Source organism: Loxodonta africana, chromosome 4, assembly GCF_030014295.1.
Source record: "Loxodonta africana isolate mLoxAfr1 chromosome 4, mLoxAfr1.hap2, whole genome shotgun sequence".
NCBI lineage: Eukaryota > Metazoa > Chordata > Mammalia > Proboscidea > Elephantidae > Loxodonta > Loxodonta africana.
Window position 1 is genome coordinate 58,219,426 of NC_087345.1, and position 21,986 is coordinate 58,241,411.

Sequence of the window (21,986 nt, forward strand, 5' to 3'; positions counted from 1 at the left end):
GCAAACAACTATCAAAAAAGAGCAGGAGTGGCAATATTAATTTCTGACAAAATAGACTTTAAAGTTAAATTCATTCACCACAAAGGATAAGGAACGACATTACAGTGATTAAAGGGGCAATATACCATGAAGATATAACCATATTAAATATTTATGCAACCTATGACAGGGCTGCAAGATACATAAAACAAACTCTAACAGCACGGAAAAGTGAGAAAGACAACTCCACAAGTATAGTAGGAGCCTTCAACACACCACTTTTGGTTAAGGACAGGACATCCAGAAAGAAGCTCAATAAAGACATGGAAGATCTAAATGCCACAATCAACCAACTTGACCTTATAGACATATAGAGAGCACTCTACCCAACAGCAGTCAAGTATACTTTTTCTTGTGCACATGAAACATTCTCTACAATAGACCACATATTAGGTCATAAAGCAAGCCTTAGGAGAATCCAGAACATTGAAACACTGCAAAGCATCTTCTCTGACCATAAGGCCATAAAAGTGGAAATCAGTAACAGAAAAGGCAGGGAAAAGAAATCAAACACTTGGAAACTGAACAACACCCTGCTCAAAACTGACTGGGTTATAGAAGACATCAAGGATGGAATAAAGAAATTCAAAGTATCCAATAAGAGTGAAACACTTCCCATCATAACCTTTGGGACACAAAGAAAGCAGTGCTCAGAGGTCAACCTACATCAATAAATGCACACATACAAAAAGAAGAAAGGGCCAAAATCAAAGAATTATCTCTACAACTTGAATAGAAAGAGACCAACAAGAGAAACCCTCAGGCACCAGAAGAAAACAAATATAAATTAGAGCAGAATTAAAATGACATAGGAAACAGAAACACAACTGAAAGAGTTAACAAGACCAAAAAGCTTGTTCCTTGAAAAAATTACCAAAATTGATAAACCATTGGCCAAACCCACAAAACAAAAAGAGGAGAGGAAGCAAATAACCTGAATAAGAAATGAGAGGGGCGATACTACAACAGACCCAACTGAAATAAAAAGAATCATATCAGATTAGTATGAAAAACTACTCTAACAAATTTGAAAACCTAGAAGAAATGGATGAATTCCTAGAAACACACTACTTACCTAAACTAACACAGACAGAATTAGAACAACTAAATAGACCCATAACAAAAGAAGAGGCTGAAAAGGTAATCGAAAACTCTCAACAAAAAAAAACCCTGGCCCAGACAGCTTCACTGTAGAGTTCTACCGAACTTACAGAGAAGAGTTAACACTACTACTACTAAAGGTACTTCAGAGCATAGAAAAGGATGGAATACTCCCAAATTCATTCTATGAAGCCAGCATATCCCTGATACCAAAACCAGTTAAAGATACCACAAGAAAAGAAAATTACAGACCTTTATCCCTCATGAACTTGGATGCAAAAATCCTCAACAAAATTCTGGCCAACAGAATTCAACAATATATAAAAAAAATAATTCACCATGACCAGGTGGGATTCATACCAGGTATGCAGGGATGGTTCAACATTAGAAAAACAATTAATGTAATCCATCATATAAATAAAACAAAAGACAAGAATCACATGATTTTATCAATTGATACAGAAAAGGCATCTGACAAAGTTCAACACTCATCCATAATAAAAACTTTCAGCAAAATAGGAATAGAAAGAAAATTCCTCAACATAATAAAGGACATTTCTACAAAGCCAAAAGCCAACATCATCCTAAATGAAGAAAGTCTAAAAGCATTCCCCTTGAGGTCGGGAACCAGACAAGGATGCCCTTTATCACCACTCTTATTCAACACTGTGTTGGAGGCCCTAGCCAGAGCAATTAGGCTAGATAAAGAAATAAAGGGCAACCAGATTGGTAAGGAAAACGACAGAGTATCTCTATCTGCAGATGACACAATCTTATTATATACAGAAAAGCCTAAAGAATCCTCCAGAAAACTACTGAAACGAAGAGTTCAGCAGAGTATCAGGATACAAGTTAAACATACAAAAAAATCAGTTGGATTCCTCTACATCAACAAAAAGAACATCGAAGAGGAAATCACCAAATCAATACCATTTACAGTAGCCCCCAAGAAGATAAAATACTCAGGAATGTATCTTACCAGAGATGTGAAAGACTTATACAAAGAAAACTACAGTACACTTCTGCCAGAAACCAAAAGAGACCTACATAAGTGGAAAAACATACCTTGCTCATGGATAGGAAGACTTACATTGTAGAAGTGTCTATTCTACCAAAAGCCATCTATAGATACAATGCAATTCTGATCCAAATTCCAACGGCATTTTTTAATGAGATGGGGAAACAAATCACCAATTTCATATGGACAGGAAAGAGGTCTCACAGAAGTAAAGCATTACTGAAAGAGAAGAACAAAGTGGGAGGCTTCATTCTACCTGATTTTAGAACCTATTATACTGCCAGAGTAGTCAAAACAGCCTGGTACTGGTACAACAACAGATACATAGACCAATGGAACAGAATTGAGAATCCAGACATAAATCCATCCACATATGAGCAGTTGATGTTTGACAAACGCCCCAAAACAGTTAAATGGGGAAAAGACAGTCTTTTTAACAAATGGTGCTGGCGTAACGGGATATCCATCTGCAAAAAAATGAAACAAGACCCAAGCCTCACACTGTGCACAAAAACTAACTCAAAATCGGTCAAAGACATAAATATAAAACCTAAAACAATAAAGCTCAGGGAAGAAAAAATAGGGACGTTAGGAGCCCTAATACATGGCATAAACAGTATACAAAACATTCTAACAATGCAGAAGAGAAACTAGATAACTGGGAGCTCCTAAAAATCAAACACCTATGCTCATCCAAAGACTTCACCAAAAGAATAAAAAGATTACCTACAGATGGGGAAAAAGTTCTTAACTATGATATTTCCGATCAGTGCCTCATCTCTAAAATCTATATTATACTGCAGAAACTGAACTACAAAAAGACAAATAACCCAATTAAAAAATGGGCAAAAGATAGGAACAGGGCATTTCACTAAAGAAGACATTCAGGTAGGTAGCTAACAGATACATGAGGAAATGTTCACGATCATTAGCCCTTATAGAAAGGCAAATCAAAACAGCAATGAGATTCTACCTCACTCCAAGAAGGCTGGTATTAATCCAAAAGACACAATAATAAATGTTGAAGAGGTTGTGGAGAGACTGGAACACGAACGTAAAATGGTACAACCACTTTGGAAATTGATTTGGCACTTCCCTAAAAAGCCAGAACTAGAACTACCATACGATCCAGCAATCCCACTCCTTGGAATTATATCCCAGAGAAGTAAGAACCTTTACACGAACAGATATATGCAGACCCATGTTTACCGCAGCACTGTTTACAACAGCAAAAAGATGGAAGCAACGAAGGTGCCTATCAACAGATGAATGGATAAATAAATTATGGTATATTCACACAATGCAATACTATGCATCGATAAAAAACAGTGAGGAACCTGTGAAACATTTCATAACGTGGAGGAATCTAGAAAGCATTATACTGAGTGAAATTAGTCAGTTGCAAAAGGACAAATATTGTATAAGATCACTATTAAAAGAACTTGAGAAATAGTTTAAACAGAGAAGAAAATATTCTTTGATGGTTACAAGAGTGGGGAGAGAGGAAGGAAGGGAGGGGTATTCACTAATTAGATAGTAGATAAGAACTGTTTTAGGTGGAGGGAAAGACAACACACAGTACAGGGGAGGTCAGCACAATTGGACTAAACCAAAAGCAAAGACGTTTCCTGAATAAACTGAACACTTCAAAGCCAGCGTAGCAGGGGCGGGCGTTTGGGGACCATGGTTTCAGGGGACATCTAAGTCAACTGGCGTAATAAAATCTATTAAGAAAACATTCTGCATCCCACTTTGGAGCGTGGCATCTGGGGTCTTAAACACTAGCAAGCAGCCATCTAAGATGCATCAATTGGTCTAAACCCACCTGGACCAAAGGAGGATGAAGAATACCAAAGACACAAGGTAATTATGACTCCAAGAGACAGAGAGGGCCACATAAACCAGAGACTACATCAGCCTGTGACCAGAAGAACTAGATGGTGCCTGGATACAACTGATAACTGCCCTGACAGGGAACACAACAGAGATCCCCTTAGGGAGCAGGAGACCAGTGGGATGCAGACCCCACATTCTCATACAAAGACCAGACTTAATGGTCTGACTGAGACTAGAAGCACCCTGGTAGTCATGGTCCCCAGACCTTCTGTTAGCCCAAGACAGGAATCATTCCCAAAGCCAACTCTTCAGACCAGGATTGGACTGGACAATGGGACAGAAAATGCTACTACTGAAGAGTGAGCTTCTTGGATCAAGTAGACACATGAGACTATGTTGGCATCTCCTGTCTGGCGAGGAGATGAGAGGGTAGAGGGGGTCAGAAGGTGGCCGAATGGACAACAAAAGAGAGAGTGGAGGGAAGGAATGCGCTGTCTCATTAGGGGGAGTGCAATGAGGAGTATATAGCAAGGTGTATATAAATTTTTGTATTAGAGATTGACTTGATTTGTAAACTTTCACTTAAAGCACAATAAAATAAAGAGGGCAGAGGGGGTCAGAAACTGGCTGAATGGACACGAAAATACAGAGCAGAGGGAAGAAGTATGCTGTCTCATTAGAGGAAGAGCAATTAGGAGTACATAGCAAGGTGTATATAAATTTTTATATGAGAGATTCACTCAATTTTTAAGTTTCCACTTAAAGCACAATAAAAATTAGAAAAAAAAAGCAGTAGTAATGGCTATTATCATTATCCTATGCCATTTTTTTCTTTTATGCCATATCTAGCATAACTGATAAAAATATTCCCCTGCTGAGGTTGAATATTTATGTTGTTTCCATTATTTCCCTATTATAAATAATACTATGATAAACATCCTTATAAATAACATTTTGATCTTATCTGATTATCTACTTACATCAAATATCAGTATCAAAGGGTATTTTTCAAGTTCTTTGTAGGGGTTGCCAAATTGCTTTCCAGAAAAGCTGGACAACTTAAAATTATGTTCAGAGCATAATATAAGAACATTTGAAGACACAGTAAATCAGGTCAGAAAGCTGAGTTCTAGACCAAACTCTTAATAATTACCTATCTATGTGATCACTATCTGTCTGTGAGTTTGTCTAACTGTGGTGGCTTGTATGTTGCTATGACACTGCAAGCTATGCCACTGCTATTTCAAATACCTGCAGAACTATATCTAGAGAATATATAGAAAGAAAGATTTATATCAAGGAGCTCACGTGATTGTAGAGGCTGGAACGTCCCAAGTCTGTAGATAAGGATAGAGGCTTCTCTTGATTCACGTAGCCACAGGGGCTGGCTAACCCAAGATGGGCAGGTTGGAGAGCAGGCTGTGAAGATCGACGAATCCCAAGATTGGCTGCAAGGCCGCAAGGCTTCTCTTAATTCACATAGCTATAGGGTCCAGCAAACCCAAGATCGGCAGGTTGGAGAGCAGAGCTCTTGCTCACAGGCTGTGAAGATCCATGAATCCCAAGACTGACAGATAAGTTGCTAGCTCAAGTCCCAAGAACTGTAGGTCAGACAAACGGGAGGAAGCTGCAGGATCCAGAGCAGGCAAAAGCCAGAACGTCCACTTAGATTCGGATGCAGGCTACACATCCAAGGAAATTCCCTTTCAACTGACTGACTACTCACAGCAGATCTAATCAAGGGGGTGATCTCATAAAAAGACTGAGAATCATGGCCCAACCAGGCTGACACACAACTTAACCATCACACCATATAACAGTGTATGCTTTGACTTGTAGGCAGCAGCATCCAATCTTGTGTATCACGCATCTCTTGAGTGTTGCTGCATTATCTCTGTTTTTTTTTTTTTTTTAAATATTACTGTGAAGTGTATCATGGCTCCCAAATGCAGCAAAATCAGTGCTAGTGAGAGCAGTGCAAAAGGCAAAGGAGAAGTATCAGCTTGGAAGTGAAACAAAAGGTGTCCCGTGCAGCACTGCTAAGTATATAACATGGTGTTCACACAATGTCCGTATCACATAACATCCTATTTCACAGAATACATCATGGATGTTAAGCAACGCATGACTATACTGAAAAAATTAACCCCAAGATCACATAGGGCCTAGAGATATCGTCCTTTTATAACACAAGAGAAGTGTAAGGTTTCTGTGTGGATAATCAGAATTTCAAGTTATCTATGATTTGATTCCATATTCCAGAGTATCATACATGTGACGTTCAAATAAAAAGTCTGCACATGCATTTTAAAGTGTGTGAATAAAACTTAATTAGATTTAAAAAGTCACATGTAAATTATAACATTTAACACTTTTCTCATATCAGATATGTCCTAAGCTATATATATTTATCTTCTCAAGACCCCTATGAGATAGTACTATAGTCATATATCACTTAATATCCACTTAACATTCTGTGAAATAGGAGGTTATGTGATTTGGACATTGTGTAAACACCATTATATACTTAGCAAAACTATGTGGATATCCTTTGTTTCACTCCAAATTGATACATCTCCTTTGCTTCTTGCTGCTGCTCTAACACTGGTTTTGCTTCACTTGGGAGCCATGGTGTACTTTACAGTAGTATTTTAGAAAGAAAACTGAACATACAGATAACACTACAACCCTCAAGAGACACATGATACAAGAGACTGGATGCTGCTGCCTATGAGTTGAAACATATACTGCTGTATGGTCAACTTTATTTGTTAAGTAGGGAAAGTTCATATTAAGCCAGTAACACAGGCGTTTAATATGACTATCAAGACATATGTGTTATATGTATGTTGTACTGTACCATTATATGCCTGGCAGTGAAATCACTTTGCATACAAGAAACATGAGATACATACGTTGCTTGCAGGGAGCTGTTGCCTTCTGTTTTCCCATCACATTTCTGAACTCTTTATTATAACCTTATGCGTGTATGTGTCGGACACTGACCAAACAGACATTATGTGGTGCATGACTGCATTATCCTCCCTCATCTATAGACAAGTATAAAACTTAGTATTCCCATTCTGCAATTTTTATTTTAAAAATTAAATTAATGCATGCAGTTTATTCAATGCATTAAAAAATTACTTATACACCAATCTATTTGAGGGCAGAATTATTTAAATAGGGCAAGTTAAGCAGACTTGGTTGTTCAGGCCCTTCCCTTCAAAATCTTACATTCTCAAACTACCCAGCTTAAGAACATTTCCATGGGTATTTTGTACCCTCTCCAAACAAAGAAAAGAAAGCGGGGAAACCCAAATCATACTATGTATATTCTCCGGTATAAGGTTTTCGTTATTTGGTAATTTACTAATTTTCCTGCTTTTCTCCATTTACATACATAACTCAGGGTATGACAACTTGGAATTATTTTGCAATGTGAATCTGACCATATTTTTCTTGAACATAAAATTTAATGTCCAATTTATGAAACATGAAGTTAGGAAATACGTCTGGATACGAAAGTCATTTCAGAGGTCAGTGCTTTTTATAAATTTAAAATAGATGAGGTAATGAAAACAGATTTGTCTTACACTAAATGATCCAATAAAACAATTCTAATGCTTAATACATCCTTGAGGAACAATTTTTATGTCAAATATAATACAAGGCCAAAAGGAGCTAGTGAAAATTGGCACAGGGAAGAATTTAATAGATACTTGCACTATGGAAGTATAAAGAAGTACTATACTTTCTGAAAATAATTACATAAAGCTGTAAAAACAAGAATTACAAGTGTAGTTACAATTCAGTTTCATGTCTCAAAAATAAACATATTTTACTTTTTGATTATACTACAAAGCAATTTAACAAAAAGAAAACATTATAAATATACAAGATTGTGAATTGAAACCAGGTGTAATTAAAATTGCTTAGAACAGTTACAAGTCACCAAAAACTGCATACTATGTAAAACAGCTTATATGCTTTTTAAAGTAATATTTTGAAAAAATTACTAACATTTATAAAACATATGCCTTTATTACAAAAAATTAATCTTACTGAACTTTTTAATCTAAACATATCAAAATCTAACATTGGCTTTATTTCTTTGATCCACACACATGCACAAAAAACACACTTATAATACAAATTGTATTACTTTTAAGAAGTACATTATGCTGAAATAATTTACTGAAGTTAGGAAAGATCTGAAGATACAGTGTTACATACCTTTCATGAAGTAAAAGATATATGAAATATCTATAAGAGAAAATATTACCTACTGCAAGAAAATAATAAGCTGTGATATCAAGAAAATATTCAGAAAAAATAGTTTGGTACTAAAACATGAAAATCGATTTAATAGTGAGGTTTAGAATATGAGTTATGGAGTCAAATACGTGTTTCAGTCCCAGCTTTAAAAGAGAGTAGCTGTGTGGCCTTGAGCAAGTATAATAGCTTAACCTGTGTAAAACCCCCAAAAAACCCAGTGCCGTTGAGTTTAAGCCTAAAATTTTCATCTATTAAATGGAGATAGAATGTAGCTTAAATGAGTATAAAGTACTTAAGAAAATGCCCTTTAAACACTCACTAAATGGTAGCTATTATTATTAATGATGTTGCTACTAATATCAGTTTTCAAAAGCAATCCACTAAATATTAAAATTTAAAAAACAATATTTACATTAGCCCACATTTATTCTTCTAGAATAATGAGGTATAGCAAATCATGAATAGTTCAGTTCCAGTGTTAAATAACAAATAAAAATTGCTCTAGATATGGCCTTTCCAACCAAAGGATATCATTCCAAAACCAGAAGAACCACGTCACGTACATCCAGAATTTGGTTGCCAAATATATTCCAAGGGGCAATGCACTATGCATTGAATGATCAAAAAAGGATCTGTAAAACACAAGTTTTATAAAGTTTGAGTTCTACATTTCATTGAAAAAAATGTTTATTTAAACGAAAATTACATACCTTCTGCATGTGTTTAAGCACTAGTTTAACCAGAATCTAGAACACTTACATACTGATACCATTTTCAGAGTAATCAATAATTTCACTGCTGAATGACAAGATTCTGAAACTCCTCCTAATTCACTAACAATTAAAATTATATTCTATGTACTTTTCAACTTCAGAATTTCAGTGTACTCCTCTCTGAAAAGCAGTAATTCACTTTATACGTAGTAACTCTATCATTCAGCACCTTATTCACCAAAGGTGTGCTACAATTTCGTCAAATGAGTATGGAGCAATTGTCAAGTTCTTCTCTATATTCCATCATTAAAATTACTACTCCTTAAGTACACACTCCAGTAAAGGCTTGGGCACATCTTTTCAAATGGAACAAACTGGTGAATTTAGTGGAATTGAAGGTCTGTATTTACAATGTATTTACAATGTTTGGTGGTTTTATTTACAATGTTTAAAATTCAAGCAAAATACATATTAATAAATTTTATTAAACATAAGCAGGATCAACTATATGCAGGCTACACAGGTGACTTCCTGTTTATATCTCTCTGAGCTGCAAGTAATACTAAAATGAGATTAATTATACGGGATTAAGCCCCTTTTTAAGAATTAATATATTAGTGATTTACTAGTCATTCTTACCGCTCTGTGAATTATTTTCAGAACTCTTTTCTGAAATTCAAGTGAGAACAAGGTGCTAAAGAAATGAAAATTAGGTGGAAAATTCTCATCTTAGGGACCTGCCTAAGTATGCTGGATGGGGCAGCTTTAGGGCAACAGGATATAAGGGCAGAAGGAAAAGGGAATGATCACAATGTTTAAAGAAAGAGGAAGAAGAGAATAAAAAACTGAGCTTACTTCATAATTACACTTAGACTCTACCCTGCTACTAAAAATCAAACCTCGTCCTTGCTCTAGTGCTTGTGACCAAATATCATTCCTGACAGAGTTATAGAAAGGTGAGCTCAAGTGTTATAATTACTGTATCTACAAATAAGCAATACGTATGCTACATTTACAGTTCATCAAATCCAAGTTCACTTTTATTAAAATGTTTCAAATATTTCTAAAAATGTACTTTAGCCTTAAAAATTATATGCCAGACTTTTGTCCTGGAAAGCATCTTTAGAATCATTTTAACAATAATGTTAAGAAATCTAAAAGATTTTACCTATTAACTTGTCAAAAATTTTTACACACTAATTTAAGATCAAACGTGTCACATAAAGGCAGTGTTCTAAACATATAAAACATTAATTTTTATCCTAGCAGGGCATAAATTATATTTTTTCATGTACAGTTAAAAATAGCACACTTACTTTGAAAGAAATTGTACTGTAGCCCAAACACCACCATACATTAGCCCTTTAATGAGCCAAGAATCAATATTTAGGTCTGCTATAAACCCAACCAGCCAAATAACTAGGAAAGGAGTTCCTAGCATAACCTTTTGCCGAAATTCCTGTACAGAAACAAAAAATTAGTCAGAAAGTTTTGTATGTTTCAAGTAACTAGACATGAACCATTGTTACCTTTGTGAAAACATGCAATTGGGGATGAAATTCATTCATTCAAATATGCTGGTTACATGCAAGACACTGTTGAAGGTGCTGGTCTCTACCTTCTGGTGACATACATTCAACAACTTACAAGTATTCTGTTGACACTGTGGAAAATGAGGATAGAAGTTCTAGATGTGGGTTCTATTAAGGTCTGACACTGGTGACAGTCGTATCCCCTGCTAACACTTGGCCTGGCTAGAAAACAGACCGTTCAATGACAAATAAACCACCCGCTGCCTTCAAGTCAATTCCAACTCATAGCGACCCTATAGGACAGAGTAGAACTGCCCCACAGAGTTTCCAAGAAGCACCCGGCAGATTTGAACTGCCCATTTCTTGGTTAGGAGCCGTAGCACTTAACTATTACGCCACCAGGGTTTCCTCAATGACAAATACCACCCCATTTTAACAAGGGATATTACCAGAGAGACAAGAACAACTAGAATGACTAATGGTCTAAGAACTGTATCAGAAGAGGAAACATGAGGATGCCTAGTCTCAAGAACATATTTTAAATGATGCATATAAACAGTATACAGAAGTCCATCCTAAAATGAGACAGAAAATCAAACAATATACAGGATTCCAGAGTACACAGGATGTGGAGATATGTGCCTCTGAACACCTATCACAGCAGGGTGCTCAAAACTCCAGGATATCCCCATTTCATTTCTGTACTTGTCTGGTTGTCAGAAAGCTATAAATTCCGAGAAACACAAAAGATGTCTATTGATTCTTCCATATAACAGCCATTCACAAACTTGTAGCCATCTATCAAGTCTCTCTTGAGTTACCTTAAGTGATAAAATTATATAAAATAGTCCAACTGTAGTCTAACAAAGCTCAGAGTGGAAATACTACTTTCCTCATTGATCTGAATATTTACCTTTCTGAAGACTAAGATTATATTAATTTTTAGCACCCCTTTCATACTGTTGACTTCTAGCAAAATATTTTTTCAAATAAATGACCACGTCTCTCCTGATTTAGCCACTACAAATCATTTTCTGAACTAAATGTGTAATTTTAATTTAAACAAACAAATGTTGATTTCGAAGTTTAATTTTATGCTACAGTAAAACAGCTAATCCAATTTTTTTTCATCTCTAGTATGTATGAACTTTTATATCAAGACATTAGAGAAGATATATAACTGATAGAAGTAACAGGCGAGGGTGAGTACTCAGGGGGAGAAAAGGTGGACATGTGTAGTTTGAAAAAGTATTTTTCTAAAACTGTCTTTAATTTGGTTTGTTTTTAGTCTGGGTGCTTGTCCTTCCCCAGCACTGGCCACTTCCATTTTTTAAAATTAAGATATAACTCACATACAGCAAAATTTACCCTTTTCAGTGTGCAGTAAAGACCCCTGGTACTGCAATGGTTAAGCGCTCAGATGCAAACCAAAAGGTTGGTGGTTCAAATCCATCAGCTGCTCCGTGGGAGAAAGATGCAGCAGTCAGCTTCTGTAAAGATTTACAGCTTCGGAAATCCTACAGAGCAGTTCTACTCTCCTACAGGGTCATTATGAATCGGAGTTTGACTTGATGAAATAGGTTTGGGTTTCTGTTTGTTTTAGTGTTATGAACATATACTGCCATATAACCAGCACCTTCCCAATGCCACCCCCCAGCCCCAGCCCCTGACAACTGCTGATCTGATTTCTGTCCCTATACTTTTGCCTTTGTAGAAATGTCACATAAATTGAATCATACAGAGCATAGCCTTTTAAGTTTGGCTTCTTCCATTTGTTGTTAGCTGCTGTTGAGTTGATTCCGACTCATGGCAACTCCATGTGTGCAGAGTAGAGCCATTCCACAGGGTTTTCAAGGCTGTGACCTTTCAGAAGCACATCTCCAAGCCTGTCTTCCAAGGTGTCTCTGGGTAGGTTCTAAGCGCCAACCTTTCAGCTAGTAGTCAAGCACTTAGATAATACATTTAATATTCATCCAGGTTGTGTGTATCAGTAGTTTGTTCCGTTTTAATTCTGAACAGTATTCCATTACATGGATGTACCAGTGTGCATATCCATTCCCCAGATGAGAGATTAGGGTTGTTTCCAGTTTTTAGTGATCATGAATAAAGCCATTATAAACACTTACATACAGGTTTTTGTGTGAACATAATTTTACTTAGATATGTATCTGGGAGTGAGACTTCTGGGGCAGATTTTTTTTTTTTTTAACTGTCATAAATATACATATATATGATGATATTATGAAGAGGTAACGGCAAAGTGCTGCTATGCAGTTATGGGAAATCTATTTTCTCCAGCATTTTTTAGTGGAAATTTTCAAACATATTGTAAATTTGAAAGAATTTTCTAGTGAATACTTGTATATCTATCACCTAGATTCTACCATCCAGTACTCTTCCTTATTTACACTTTTTATTTTGAGATAAGTACAGATTCACATTCAGTTGTAGGAAACAATATTGAGAGATCCCAGGTATGCTTTACCCAGGTCCCCCCAATGGTAATACCTTGTAAAACAGTAGTACAATATCACAACTAGGATACTGACATTGATACAGGTAAGATACAAAACATTTCCATCACTACAAGGATCCTGCATGCTGCCAACTTTCCTCTTGCCCCTAACCCCTTCCTTAATCCCTGGCAGCCACTAATCTGTTCTCAATCTCTATAATTTTGTCATTTCAACAATGATATATAAATGAAATCATACAACACGCAACCGTATGGGATTGTCTTTTTTCACTCAACATAATTCTCTGGAGATTCATCCAAGTTGTTGCATGTTATCAATAGCTCATTTCTTTTTATTGTTGAGTAGTATTTTGTTGTATGGTTGTACTACAATTTGTTTAACCCTTCACCTACTGAAGGACAACTGCACTGTTTCCAATTTTTTGGCTATTATCAATTAAGCTGCTGTAAACATCTATTTATAGGCTTTTGTGTGAACCTAAGTGTTCATTTTTCTGGGATAAATGCCCAAGAGAGCAATCGCTGGGTTGTATCGTAAATGCATGTTTAGATTTTTTTTTTTTTTTTTGAAGAAACTGCCAAACTGTTCTCCATCCCACTGCTGTCGAGTCGATTCCCACTCATTTCCTACTAGTAATGTATGAATCCAGTTATTTTACATCCTCATTAACATTTGGTGTGGTCCCTACTTTTTACTTCAGTCAATCCTGACAGGTGTACGATAATAAATCACCGTGGTTTCAATTTGCCTTTCTCTAATGGCTAATGATATTGAACATCTTTTCATGTACCTATCAGCTATCTGTATATCCTCTTTAGTAAAGTATCTCTTCATGTCTTCAGCTCATTTTCTAGTTGGATTACTGATGTTTCACTGTTTTGCTTTGAGAGTTCTTTATATAGATACTAGTCCTTTGCCAGATTATGTGGCTTGTAAATGTTTTCTCCTCCTCTGACTTTTTATTCTCTTAATAGGGTCTTTCACAGACCAAAAGTTTTCAATTTTGAGGGAGACCAATTTATCGATTTTTTATTTTATAGATCATGCTTTTGGAGTTAAGTCTAAGAACTCTTTGCCTAGCCCTAGATCCTGAAAATTGTTTTTTCTAAAAATTTTATAGTTTTACATTTTGCGTTTAAGTCCACGATCTACTATGAGTTAATTTTTTATATAAGGCATAAGGTTTGAGCGGAGGCTTATTTATTTTATCTACAAATGTCCAAATGCTCTAGCACCATTTGTTCAAAAGGTTTAATTCCTCCAGTGAACTGGCTGTACATTTTTGTCAAAAGTTAGCTAAGCATATTTATGTCATCCTATGTCTCAGATCTCTATTACATTACACTGATCATGTGTCTATCCCTCCATCAATAACACAGAGCCTTGATTAACTGTATCAATATAAAAAGTCTTAAAACTGAGTAGATTGATTCTTCTTTTTCAAAACTGTTTTTTTAGCTGTTCTATTTCCTTTGCCTTTCCATATAAGTTCTGGAATGTTTTTGTCTATATATACAAAAAATCTTGCCAGAATTTTAACAGGAATTACATTTAGTCTGATTATCAATTTTTTTTTTTAATCAATTTGGGAAGAATTGATATATTTATTATACTAAGTCCTCCAATTCATGAACACGATATGTCTCTCCATTTATTTAGATCATCTTTAATTTTCATCAGCATTTTTCAGTTTTCATTATACAAGTACTTTATATGTTTGTTTAGATTTGTACTTAAGTATTGTTTGTTTGGTTTTTTTTTTTGACAATTTTAAGTTGTATTGTATTTTTAATTTCAGCGTCCACTTGTTCATTGCAAGTATATAGAAACAAAATTGATTTTTGTATGTTTACCTTATATCCTATAACCTGCCGACTTCACTTATTAGTTCCAGGAGGGGTTTTTTGTTTTTTTTTTGTAGATTCCTTAGAATTTTCTATGTAGATAAACATATCAAATACATACAGGGACAGTTTTATTTTTTTCCTTTCTGACCTATATACTTTCTGTTTCCTTTCTTGCTTTACTGCACTGGCTAGAACTTCCAGTGCTATGTTGAGTAAGAGCAATGACAGCAAACACTCTTGCCTTGTTCTTAATCTTAGGGGGAAACTATTCAGTCTTTCACCTTTAAGTATAATAAGTTGTAAGCTTTTATAGATATTCTTGATGAAGCTGAGGAAGTTCCCTTCTATTCCTATTTTTCTGAGAGTTTCTACTAATGAATGGATGTTGAATTTTATCAACTGCTTTTCCTGCATCCATTGATATAATCATGAGATTTATCTTATGTCTATTAATATAGCAGATTATATTGATGGATTTTTTAATACTGAACTAATCTTGCATCCTTGGAATAAATTCCACTTTGTCATGATATAGAATTCTTTTTATACATTTGCTGAATTCTATTTTTTGCTAAGGATTTTTGAGTCTATATTTATGAGAAACACTGGTCTAAAGTTTTCTTTTTTTTTAATCTGCCTTTGTCTGGTTTTAGTATCAGGGTAACATACCCTTTTCCATTCTGTTACTTTCGACTTGCTGTTATATTTGAAATGAGTTTCTTATAGACAGCATGTTTTTCATTTGTTTCAACCATGTCATGGTTGTATACTGAAGCATTTTTATGATGGCTGCTTGAAAATCTTCGTCAGTTAATTCTAACATGCTTGTCATCATGGCTTGGCATCTATTGATTATCTCTGTTCATTGATTTTGAGCTATTCCTGGTTTCCGGTATGATGAGTGATTTTTATTGAAACCTCGGCATTTTGCGTATTATTACTCTGGATCTTATATAAGCCTCTTTTAGATCGCGTTCCTCTGAAACCACTTGCAGAGTCAAGGGGGACACCTCTTTATTACTGCCAAGTGAGGACAAAATTCCAGGAGCCCCACCTGGCCTTGAACTGACACCTGAAAGAAGGGCTCCTCATTACTGTTGGGCAGGGGTGGGATTTTAGGTCCCCACTATACCTCTGCTGATACTTCCCTGACTGAGAGGGGTGGGGGCACCTCATTATTACTCTCCATGTAGTCTTCAGCAATAAAGAATGAGTGAGACCTCATTAATACCAGGATTAATAGCCAAGTCCCTCAGCCTTCTCTGATGCCACAACAGCAGAAGGGTTGAGCCTGATTACTGCCCGATGAGAGTGAAAATTCTAAGCTCATCACTGGGCCTTTGCTGCCGTGGGTGAGGGCGAGGCCAGTTTTTTTCTGTAGAATTTGGCTATAGTACAGCAGTTATTTTCTAAAAGTTTTCTGTCTTGCTAAACTACCTCTCTGTGGTCCTTTGGATAGAGAATATGGAATGCAGTTCTACTCTGCAGCACAAGGGGCTGCCAATGAATAGGAATGGACTCTATGCAACTGTGTTTTTGGCCTGGGCTCCTTCACAATTCTGTGTTGCTGGCTTTCCCAGCACACGGTCTGCGATGTATGAAGCAAAAAAAAAAAAAATCAGGGAACTCAACACCATGTCATTCTTCAGGTTCCAAGCTCCCTTTTCTCCATCTTTTAGAGCCTTGTTTGTTTTTTAATAATATGTCCAGTTGTTTTAGTTATACTCAGCAGGAGGAATACAAAAAAGTATGTTTATTCTATTTCCCTATTTATTTTCACATGATCAATAAGTAACATTAAAAAGGAAGAACTGTAAGATTTCTACTGTTCACAAAAGAGATCACAGGTTTCTACTGTTGAAAGAATACTAATTTAGGGATACCACTTTAAAATAGTTATTATTAAGCAACACTTATTTAAACATAAATCTGCCTATGTAAAATCTTCTAACCTTGAATATCAAAGAGCTTTTTAAACCGTTTTCTAAAATCAAGATTCTCTCCATATCTGTCTACTAACACTACCTCCGAATTTTTTTTTTTTCCTTTTTAAATGATTTGTTCTTAGTGAAACAACACTGAGTCCTAGGGGTCACTCTTTTCCTGTTAAATTTTAAATATAGAACTTAACTGATAAGCTAGAAAACCAAATCACACTTGCAATTTAAATTTTTCCAAAGTGGGATGGAAAAGTCCATGAGTGGTCTATGTAATCACAAATGCTTAATTTTACAGAGCTCCCGACCATCATACATTTACATGCAGTTACTTTTTTAAGAAATTTAACATATTTAAAGCTACTAATATAAAGAAAAACACAGGAACTCTCAACTTCTGAACTAATCATAATGCTATAATAAGTGTTAATAAAATCGGGGTAAACTTTTTATGAAGCTCTCTTTTCTTAAAATCCAAACACATAAATATGGTATATAATTCATTATTCTACAGCAAATAATTTTACATATTAAAAGCAACACCTAGACTTTACAATGTCATTTTCATCTGACTATATATCTATCTATATAACCCACTGAAGTTGATTTGATTCTGACTCGTAGGGACCCTACAGGACAGAGAAGAACTGCCCCATAGGGTTTCCAAGGAGTGCCTGGTGAATTCAAACTGCCGACCTTTTGGTTAGCACCCATAGGTCTTAACTATAAACTTTAGAAAATTTACATTCAATAAAATGATAAAGATTATGGGAATTTCCAAAGTAACACAAGATATTTTTATTAGTAACTTAATTACTATGTGACATAATCATTTTTCTAAATTCTAGAGGATAAAGCAACATCAAAATAAATAAATGAATCATTTTCTACATTGGACCTAACAGTGAAATTAAACAGTTAACATGCAAAATCTGCTCACTTATGGGGTTGAAAACAGGCAAGTATATAAGCCATAAATCTAACCGTTTCGATGTCTAAGTAATGGATCGAAGGACTTTTCAGTTCATTAAGGGAGTCTGAACTCCTACAAATAAATAACACAGTGCTTTGCAGTCTGTTTCCCTTTATCTGAAATTTCGCTTTTTGTCCTGACAAAAGACAGATCAATGCTGACTAAAAAACAAGTAGCATTACCACTAGCACAGTCTGAAAAAAACATACTTAAGACTGGTAGTCAAGGCTTAATGCTAGTCAAGTTACTAGGTATATAAAGGAATTGTCAAGTCGGCTGATTTCTCCTTTTATAGCGGAAAAATTTTTGAGGGCTCTGGACTACTCCTTTGGGGAAATGTTTTCAGTTCTGAAATCATATTACTAGTGTCAGGCAACTGTGCCAAAAGTCACGCAGTTTAAAATCGAAGGTATATGGAAATCTAAAATGGGGTTTCCAGAGAGAAGTCAAGAATATAGGTTTTCTCTCTCTCTGAAATAAGTTACACAGGAGGGAAAAGGGATAAATAGGTGGAGCATGGAACATTTTTAAGAAAGTACCACACAAATGCAGAATATTAATAACAGGAGAAACACTGCAGGGGAAAGGGAGCATATATGGGAACTCTGTACATGCTGCACAATTTTTCTGTAAATTAAAACTGATCTAAAAAGGAAAATCTGTCTACAAAGTTACAATGGATCACAAAAGAATGGAAAGCACAAATAAATTAGAGCTAGAGTTGTAAGCAGTTTAAAAAGGAATCCATTAGGACAAAGATTTTTCACAATTTATTACCATATTGACAAATGCATATAACAGGAAAAACCTTTATTTTCGTCTATTACTTAAAAACAGTCAGCTGAATGAATGAAGTAAAATTTCCGTCAGTGGTCTATGGAGCTTTAAATAATTTCACATATCCTTCAATTATCAAACAACACAAATAGGTCATCAACCAAGCAGGGAACTAAGAGCCCTGAGAAAGTTTGCTGCCTACTTTCATTTTATTCAGGGTGAAATACTGTTTTTAAAATTACATTAAGCGACGACAAAATTAAATGCTATCAATACTCATGCTGAGAAAATACGGCTATGAACATTACTTTAAACGGTTATATATCTACTGTATAGGTTACATCTGTTCATGGCGATGAAAGACTTGGCAATGGATACCGGTGACAGTTACACAACATGATAAATGTAAAAAATGCTGAATTAGCAAATGTTGTGTTATATACATTGTTTACAACTTCTAAAAATTGTATATAAAAAAAAGGTTATATATTGAAAATCTTCAGTCATGGGTTTACCTTATCAGCTTTTAATTTTCTAAGGAAAGATGGATTGTCATATCCTTTTGCTTGCCTTGCCTCTTGTAAATGGTTGATCATCCACACATTTTTTCTCTGCTTTGCCAAATCGAGTGCTGATTCACCCTGAAATATAAGAAGACATTTCACGTTTAAAATAAAAGAAAAAGCAGAATATTGTAGTTACTAGCTTTTAAAGCACTTCTTTAAAAATAAAATTAAGATTGCAATATTGGTTCACTGATGTTACTATTTTTGACACTGGACAAAGTATCAATAGCTCAAGTAATCTGAATCATTATTTATACGTTCCCATTAAAAAAAAATCAGAAAATATATTTACTCATCTTATTCTCTAGATTCTACTTTTGCCTGAATTTTGAATTATATTAGAGAGCAAATCAAAAAGTAGGTATTTTAGTACATGCTGGATCAGGGATATCACTAAGTTTATCTTCAGTCATATCATACACTTTATGGACTTCTTGAATAATAGTTATTGCTATAAAGCATCTTGCTATAATACTAAACTGCAAGGAATCTGTTTAATTTCAGTGATGACAAGAGTCTTAAGAAGAGAACAGGGAAGACAAAGAAGTCAACTTCTACTACTACTGCTGCTGGATTGGCATTCTTCGCCTATCTCATTTACCTATCCGGAAATTTCCAAAGAGACAACAGAAGCAACAGAAAATAGTGAAACTCAAGTTATGCAACTCTCTTTAAGCCCAAGAAAAAGAATGCCAGGGAATGTAAGTGAAGAGGATTAAAATATCATTAAAGTAAGAAATAAGTGTCTTGAATTCTAGATCTCTGTTTCTTTTTGCCCTTACTAATTTAAAATCTTTCTCTTTGCAATTAATCAGACACCTACTTTCTGTTAATGTTCTCCACGATTTATCTACTTCTATAAATAGAAAAGTGAAATTTTAAATGTTTGTCAAAATTTCAGGAATGCATATATAATTACTAAAAATTACTTTAAAAAGAACACATGATGAAATCTTATTTCACAAAATTGGGTCAAAGAAATAAAATAAGGAGTCTTGAGGTACCTTATGAGGGATGGTTCCTTTTAAAGGATGTAGTACAGTTTATATTTTAAAAAAATAAAAACAAATAACAAAATAAAACATACCACCACCAACAGCAACAACTATATCAAAACAACAGTAACAACAACAAAAAGCCCAACCAACCCTTTAATAAAAATATCAATGGTATTTAATAGGGAATGGGCTAATCTAGCTGAGTCGGCCACAAATAGGGATATTTACTGTAAAATATCTCCTTACCTATTCCAAAATTCCATAACCTAAACTGTCAGAACCTGCTAATTAATCCAAACTATAAAGATTACCTGAATAAAAGCAATCCCTTTGGGTAACAACTCCCAGTGAATATCCTGCAGTTGCCTCGGTCCAGCTGAGCATCCCTTCCACTAGAGGGCCATGTGACACCTAAGGATTGCCTAGATAAAAAGATTGAGGGAGCTTTAAGAAATCTTTCAACTACTTCTCTAGTCATCTGACTATTTTTGTATAGTTCTTTTATTCATCTGGCAAAATAAACAAACAATTCATTTGAAGAAATATACTAAAACCAGGGTTCCAAATCATCTATATTTGATCACTCCATGTGTCAACTAAAATAATAAGTAATGACAATAACAAAAACAAGAATCTACATGGAGTATGTATGACTACATAACTGATAATAAAAGAAATTCATCAAGAATTCTGGCTAGATAAACATTATTGCTAGGATAGAAGATCACTTGAGATTTTGCCTAAGTGAGGCTGAATTCCACTAACAAAACTTAGGAAAATTCTTCCTTGGAGACCATCTAGGTCAGGCACATAAGAGGTAATGGAAACTACTTTCTGAAAACAGTTTGTTACCTCAAGAAGCCATGTAAGAGTCTATTTCAATACATTAATAACACAGCTCAATAATTTTAAATTCTGTACAAGTTAAATTTGTCCTTTGATAATACTATAAAGAAAAGGTTATAAATATGTGGGCAGCACTTTAAGAGATTAATTGTGCCCCCCAAACTCAATTCACCTAGTTATCTTTTAAAATTCACAAATAAGAAGCTACCATAAAAAAGGGATTCTTGGATAGGCCATAAATTCATTTTGTTTTTGTTTTTCCCCTTAATATCCCAAATCACTATTTTTTTTCTGTTACTCTTAACAACAACAAAAGAAGATTTGGATTTATTCTATGTACCTACTACATAGGTCAGTGATTCTTAAATTCTTTTGAGTCCTATCTGATTAAAGCTACTCATCACCTCCCGCAGAAAAGTGCACCATGTTTCTAACAATTTCAGGGGTCTATGGAAACCCTGGTGGCGTAGTGGTTAAGTGTTACAGCTGCTAACCAAGAAGTTGGCAGTTCGAATCCACCAGGCGCTCCTTGGAAACTCTATAGGGTCGCTATGAGTCGGAATCGACTCGACGGCAGTGGGTTTGGTTTTTTGTTTTTTTATGGGCCCACCCCTCAACTAAAATCCATTAGTAGACCCCAGTTTAAAAACTTCTAATCTAGGGTATATGGCAATTCCTGATCCTTCGAAGGAGTTCCTATGTGGTACAAATGGTTAATGGGGTCAGCTGGTAACTGAAAGTTTGGCGATTTGAGACCGCCCAGAGGTACCTTGGAAGAAAGGCCTGGCAATCTACTTCCAAAAAAGCAGAAACTGAAAACCACATGCCGCACAGTTCTACTCTGACATACATTACAGTTCTACTCTGACATGTCACTATGAGTTGGACTCAAGGGTAACTGGTTTGGGTCCTTCTAAAAATCAAAATAGCCATTTTAAAGCTACCTATTATCGAATGTCAACTGTCTTCAAAAAAAGTTCTATCTTATTTAGATTAAAAAAGAATCATTTGCTCATAAAACAAAGGAATCTAATTCCTTACTTAAGTA

The 21,986-nt window shown here is 35.2% G+C and overlaps 1 protein-coding gene across 3 annotated transcripts in view; it reads right to left on the bottom strand.

Annotated features, from left to right (window-relative positions):
* The window catches only part of ZDHHC17 (zinc finger DHHC-type palmitoyltransferase 17), a 121,777-nt gene that overhangs the window by 26,556 nt on the left and 73,235 nt on the right, over positions 1 to 21,986 (bottom strand). For all 3 annotated transcript variants that reach the window (XM_064283793.1, XM_064283790.1, XM_064283792.1), the window contains 3 exons: positions 19,044 to 19,169; positions 10,302 to 10,444; positions 8,802 to 8,904 (listed from right to left, as the gene is read on the bottom strand). In XM_064283793.1, the coding sequence (XP_064139863.1) occupies positions 8,802 to 8,904; positions 10,302 to 10,444; positions 19,044 to 19,169 (372 nt within the window). The remainder of the gene's footprint in view (positions 1 to 8,801; positions 8,905 to 10,301; positions 10,445 to 19,043; positions 19,170 to 21,986) is intronic.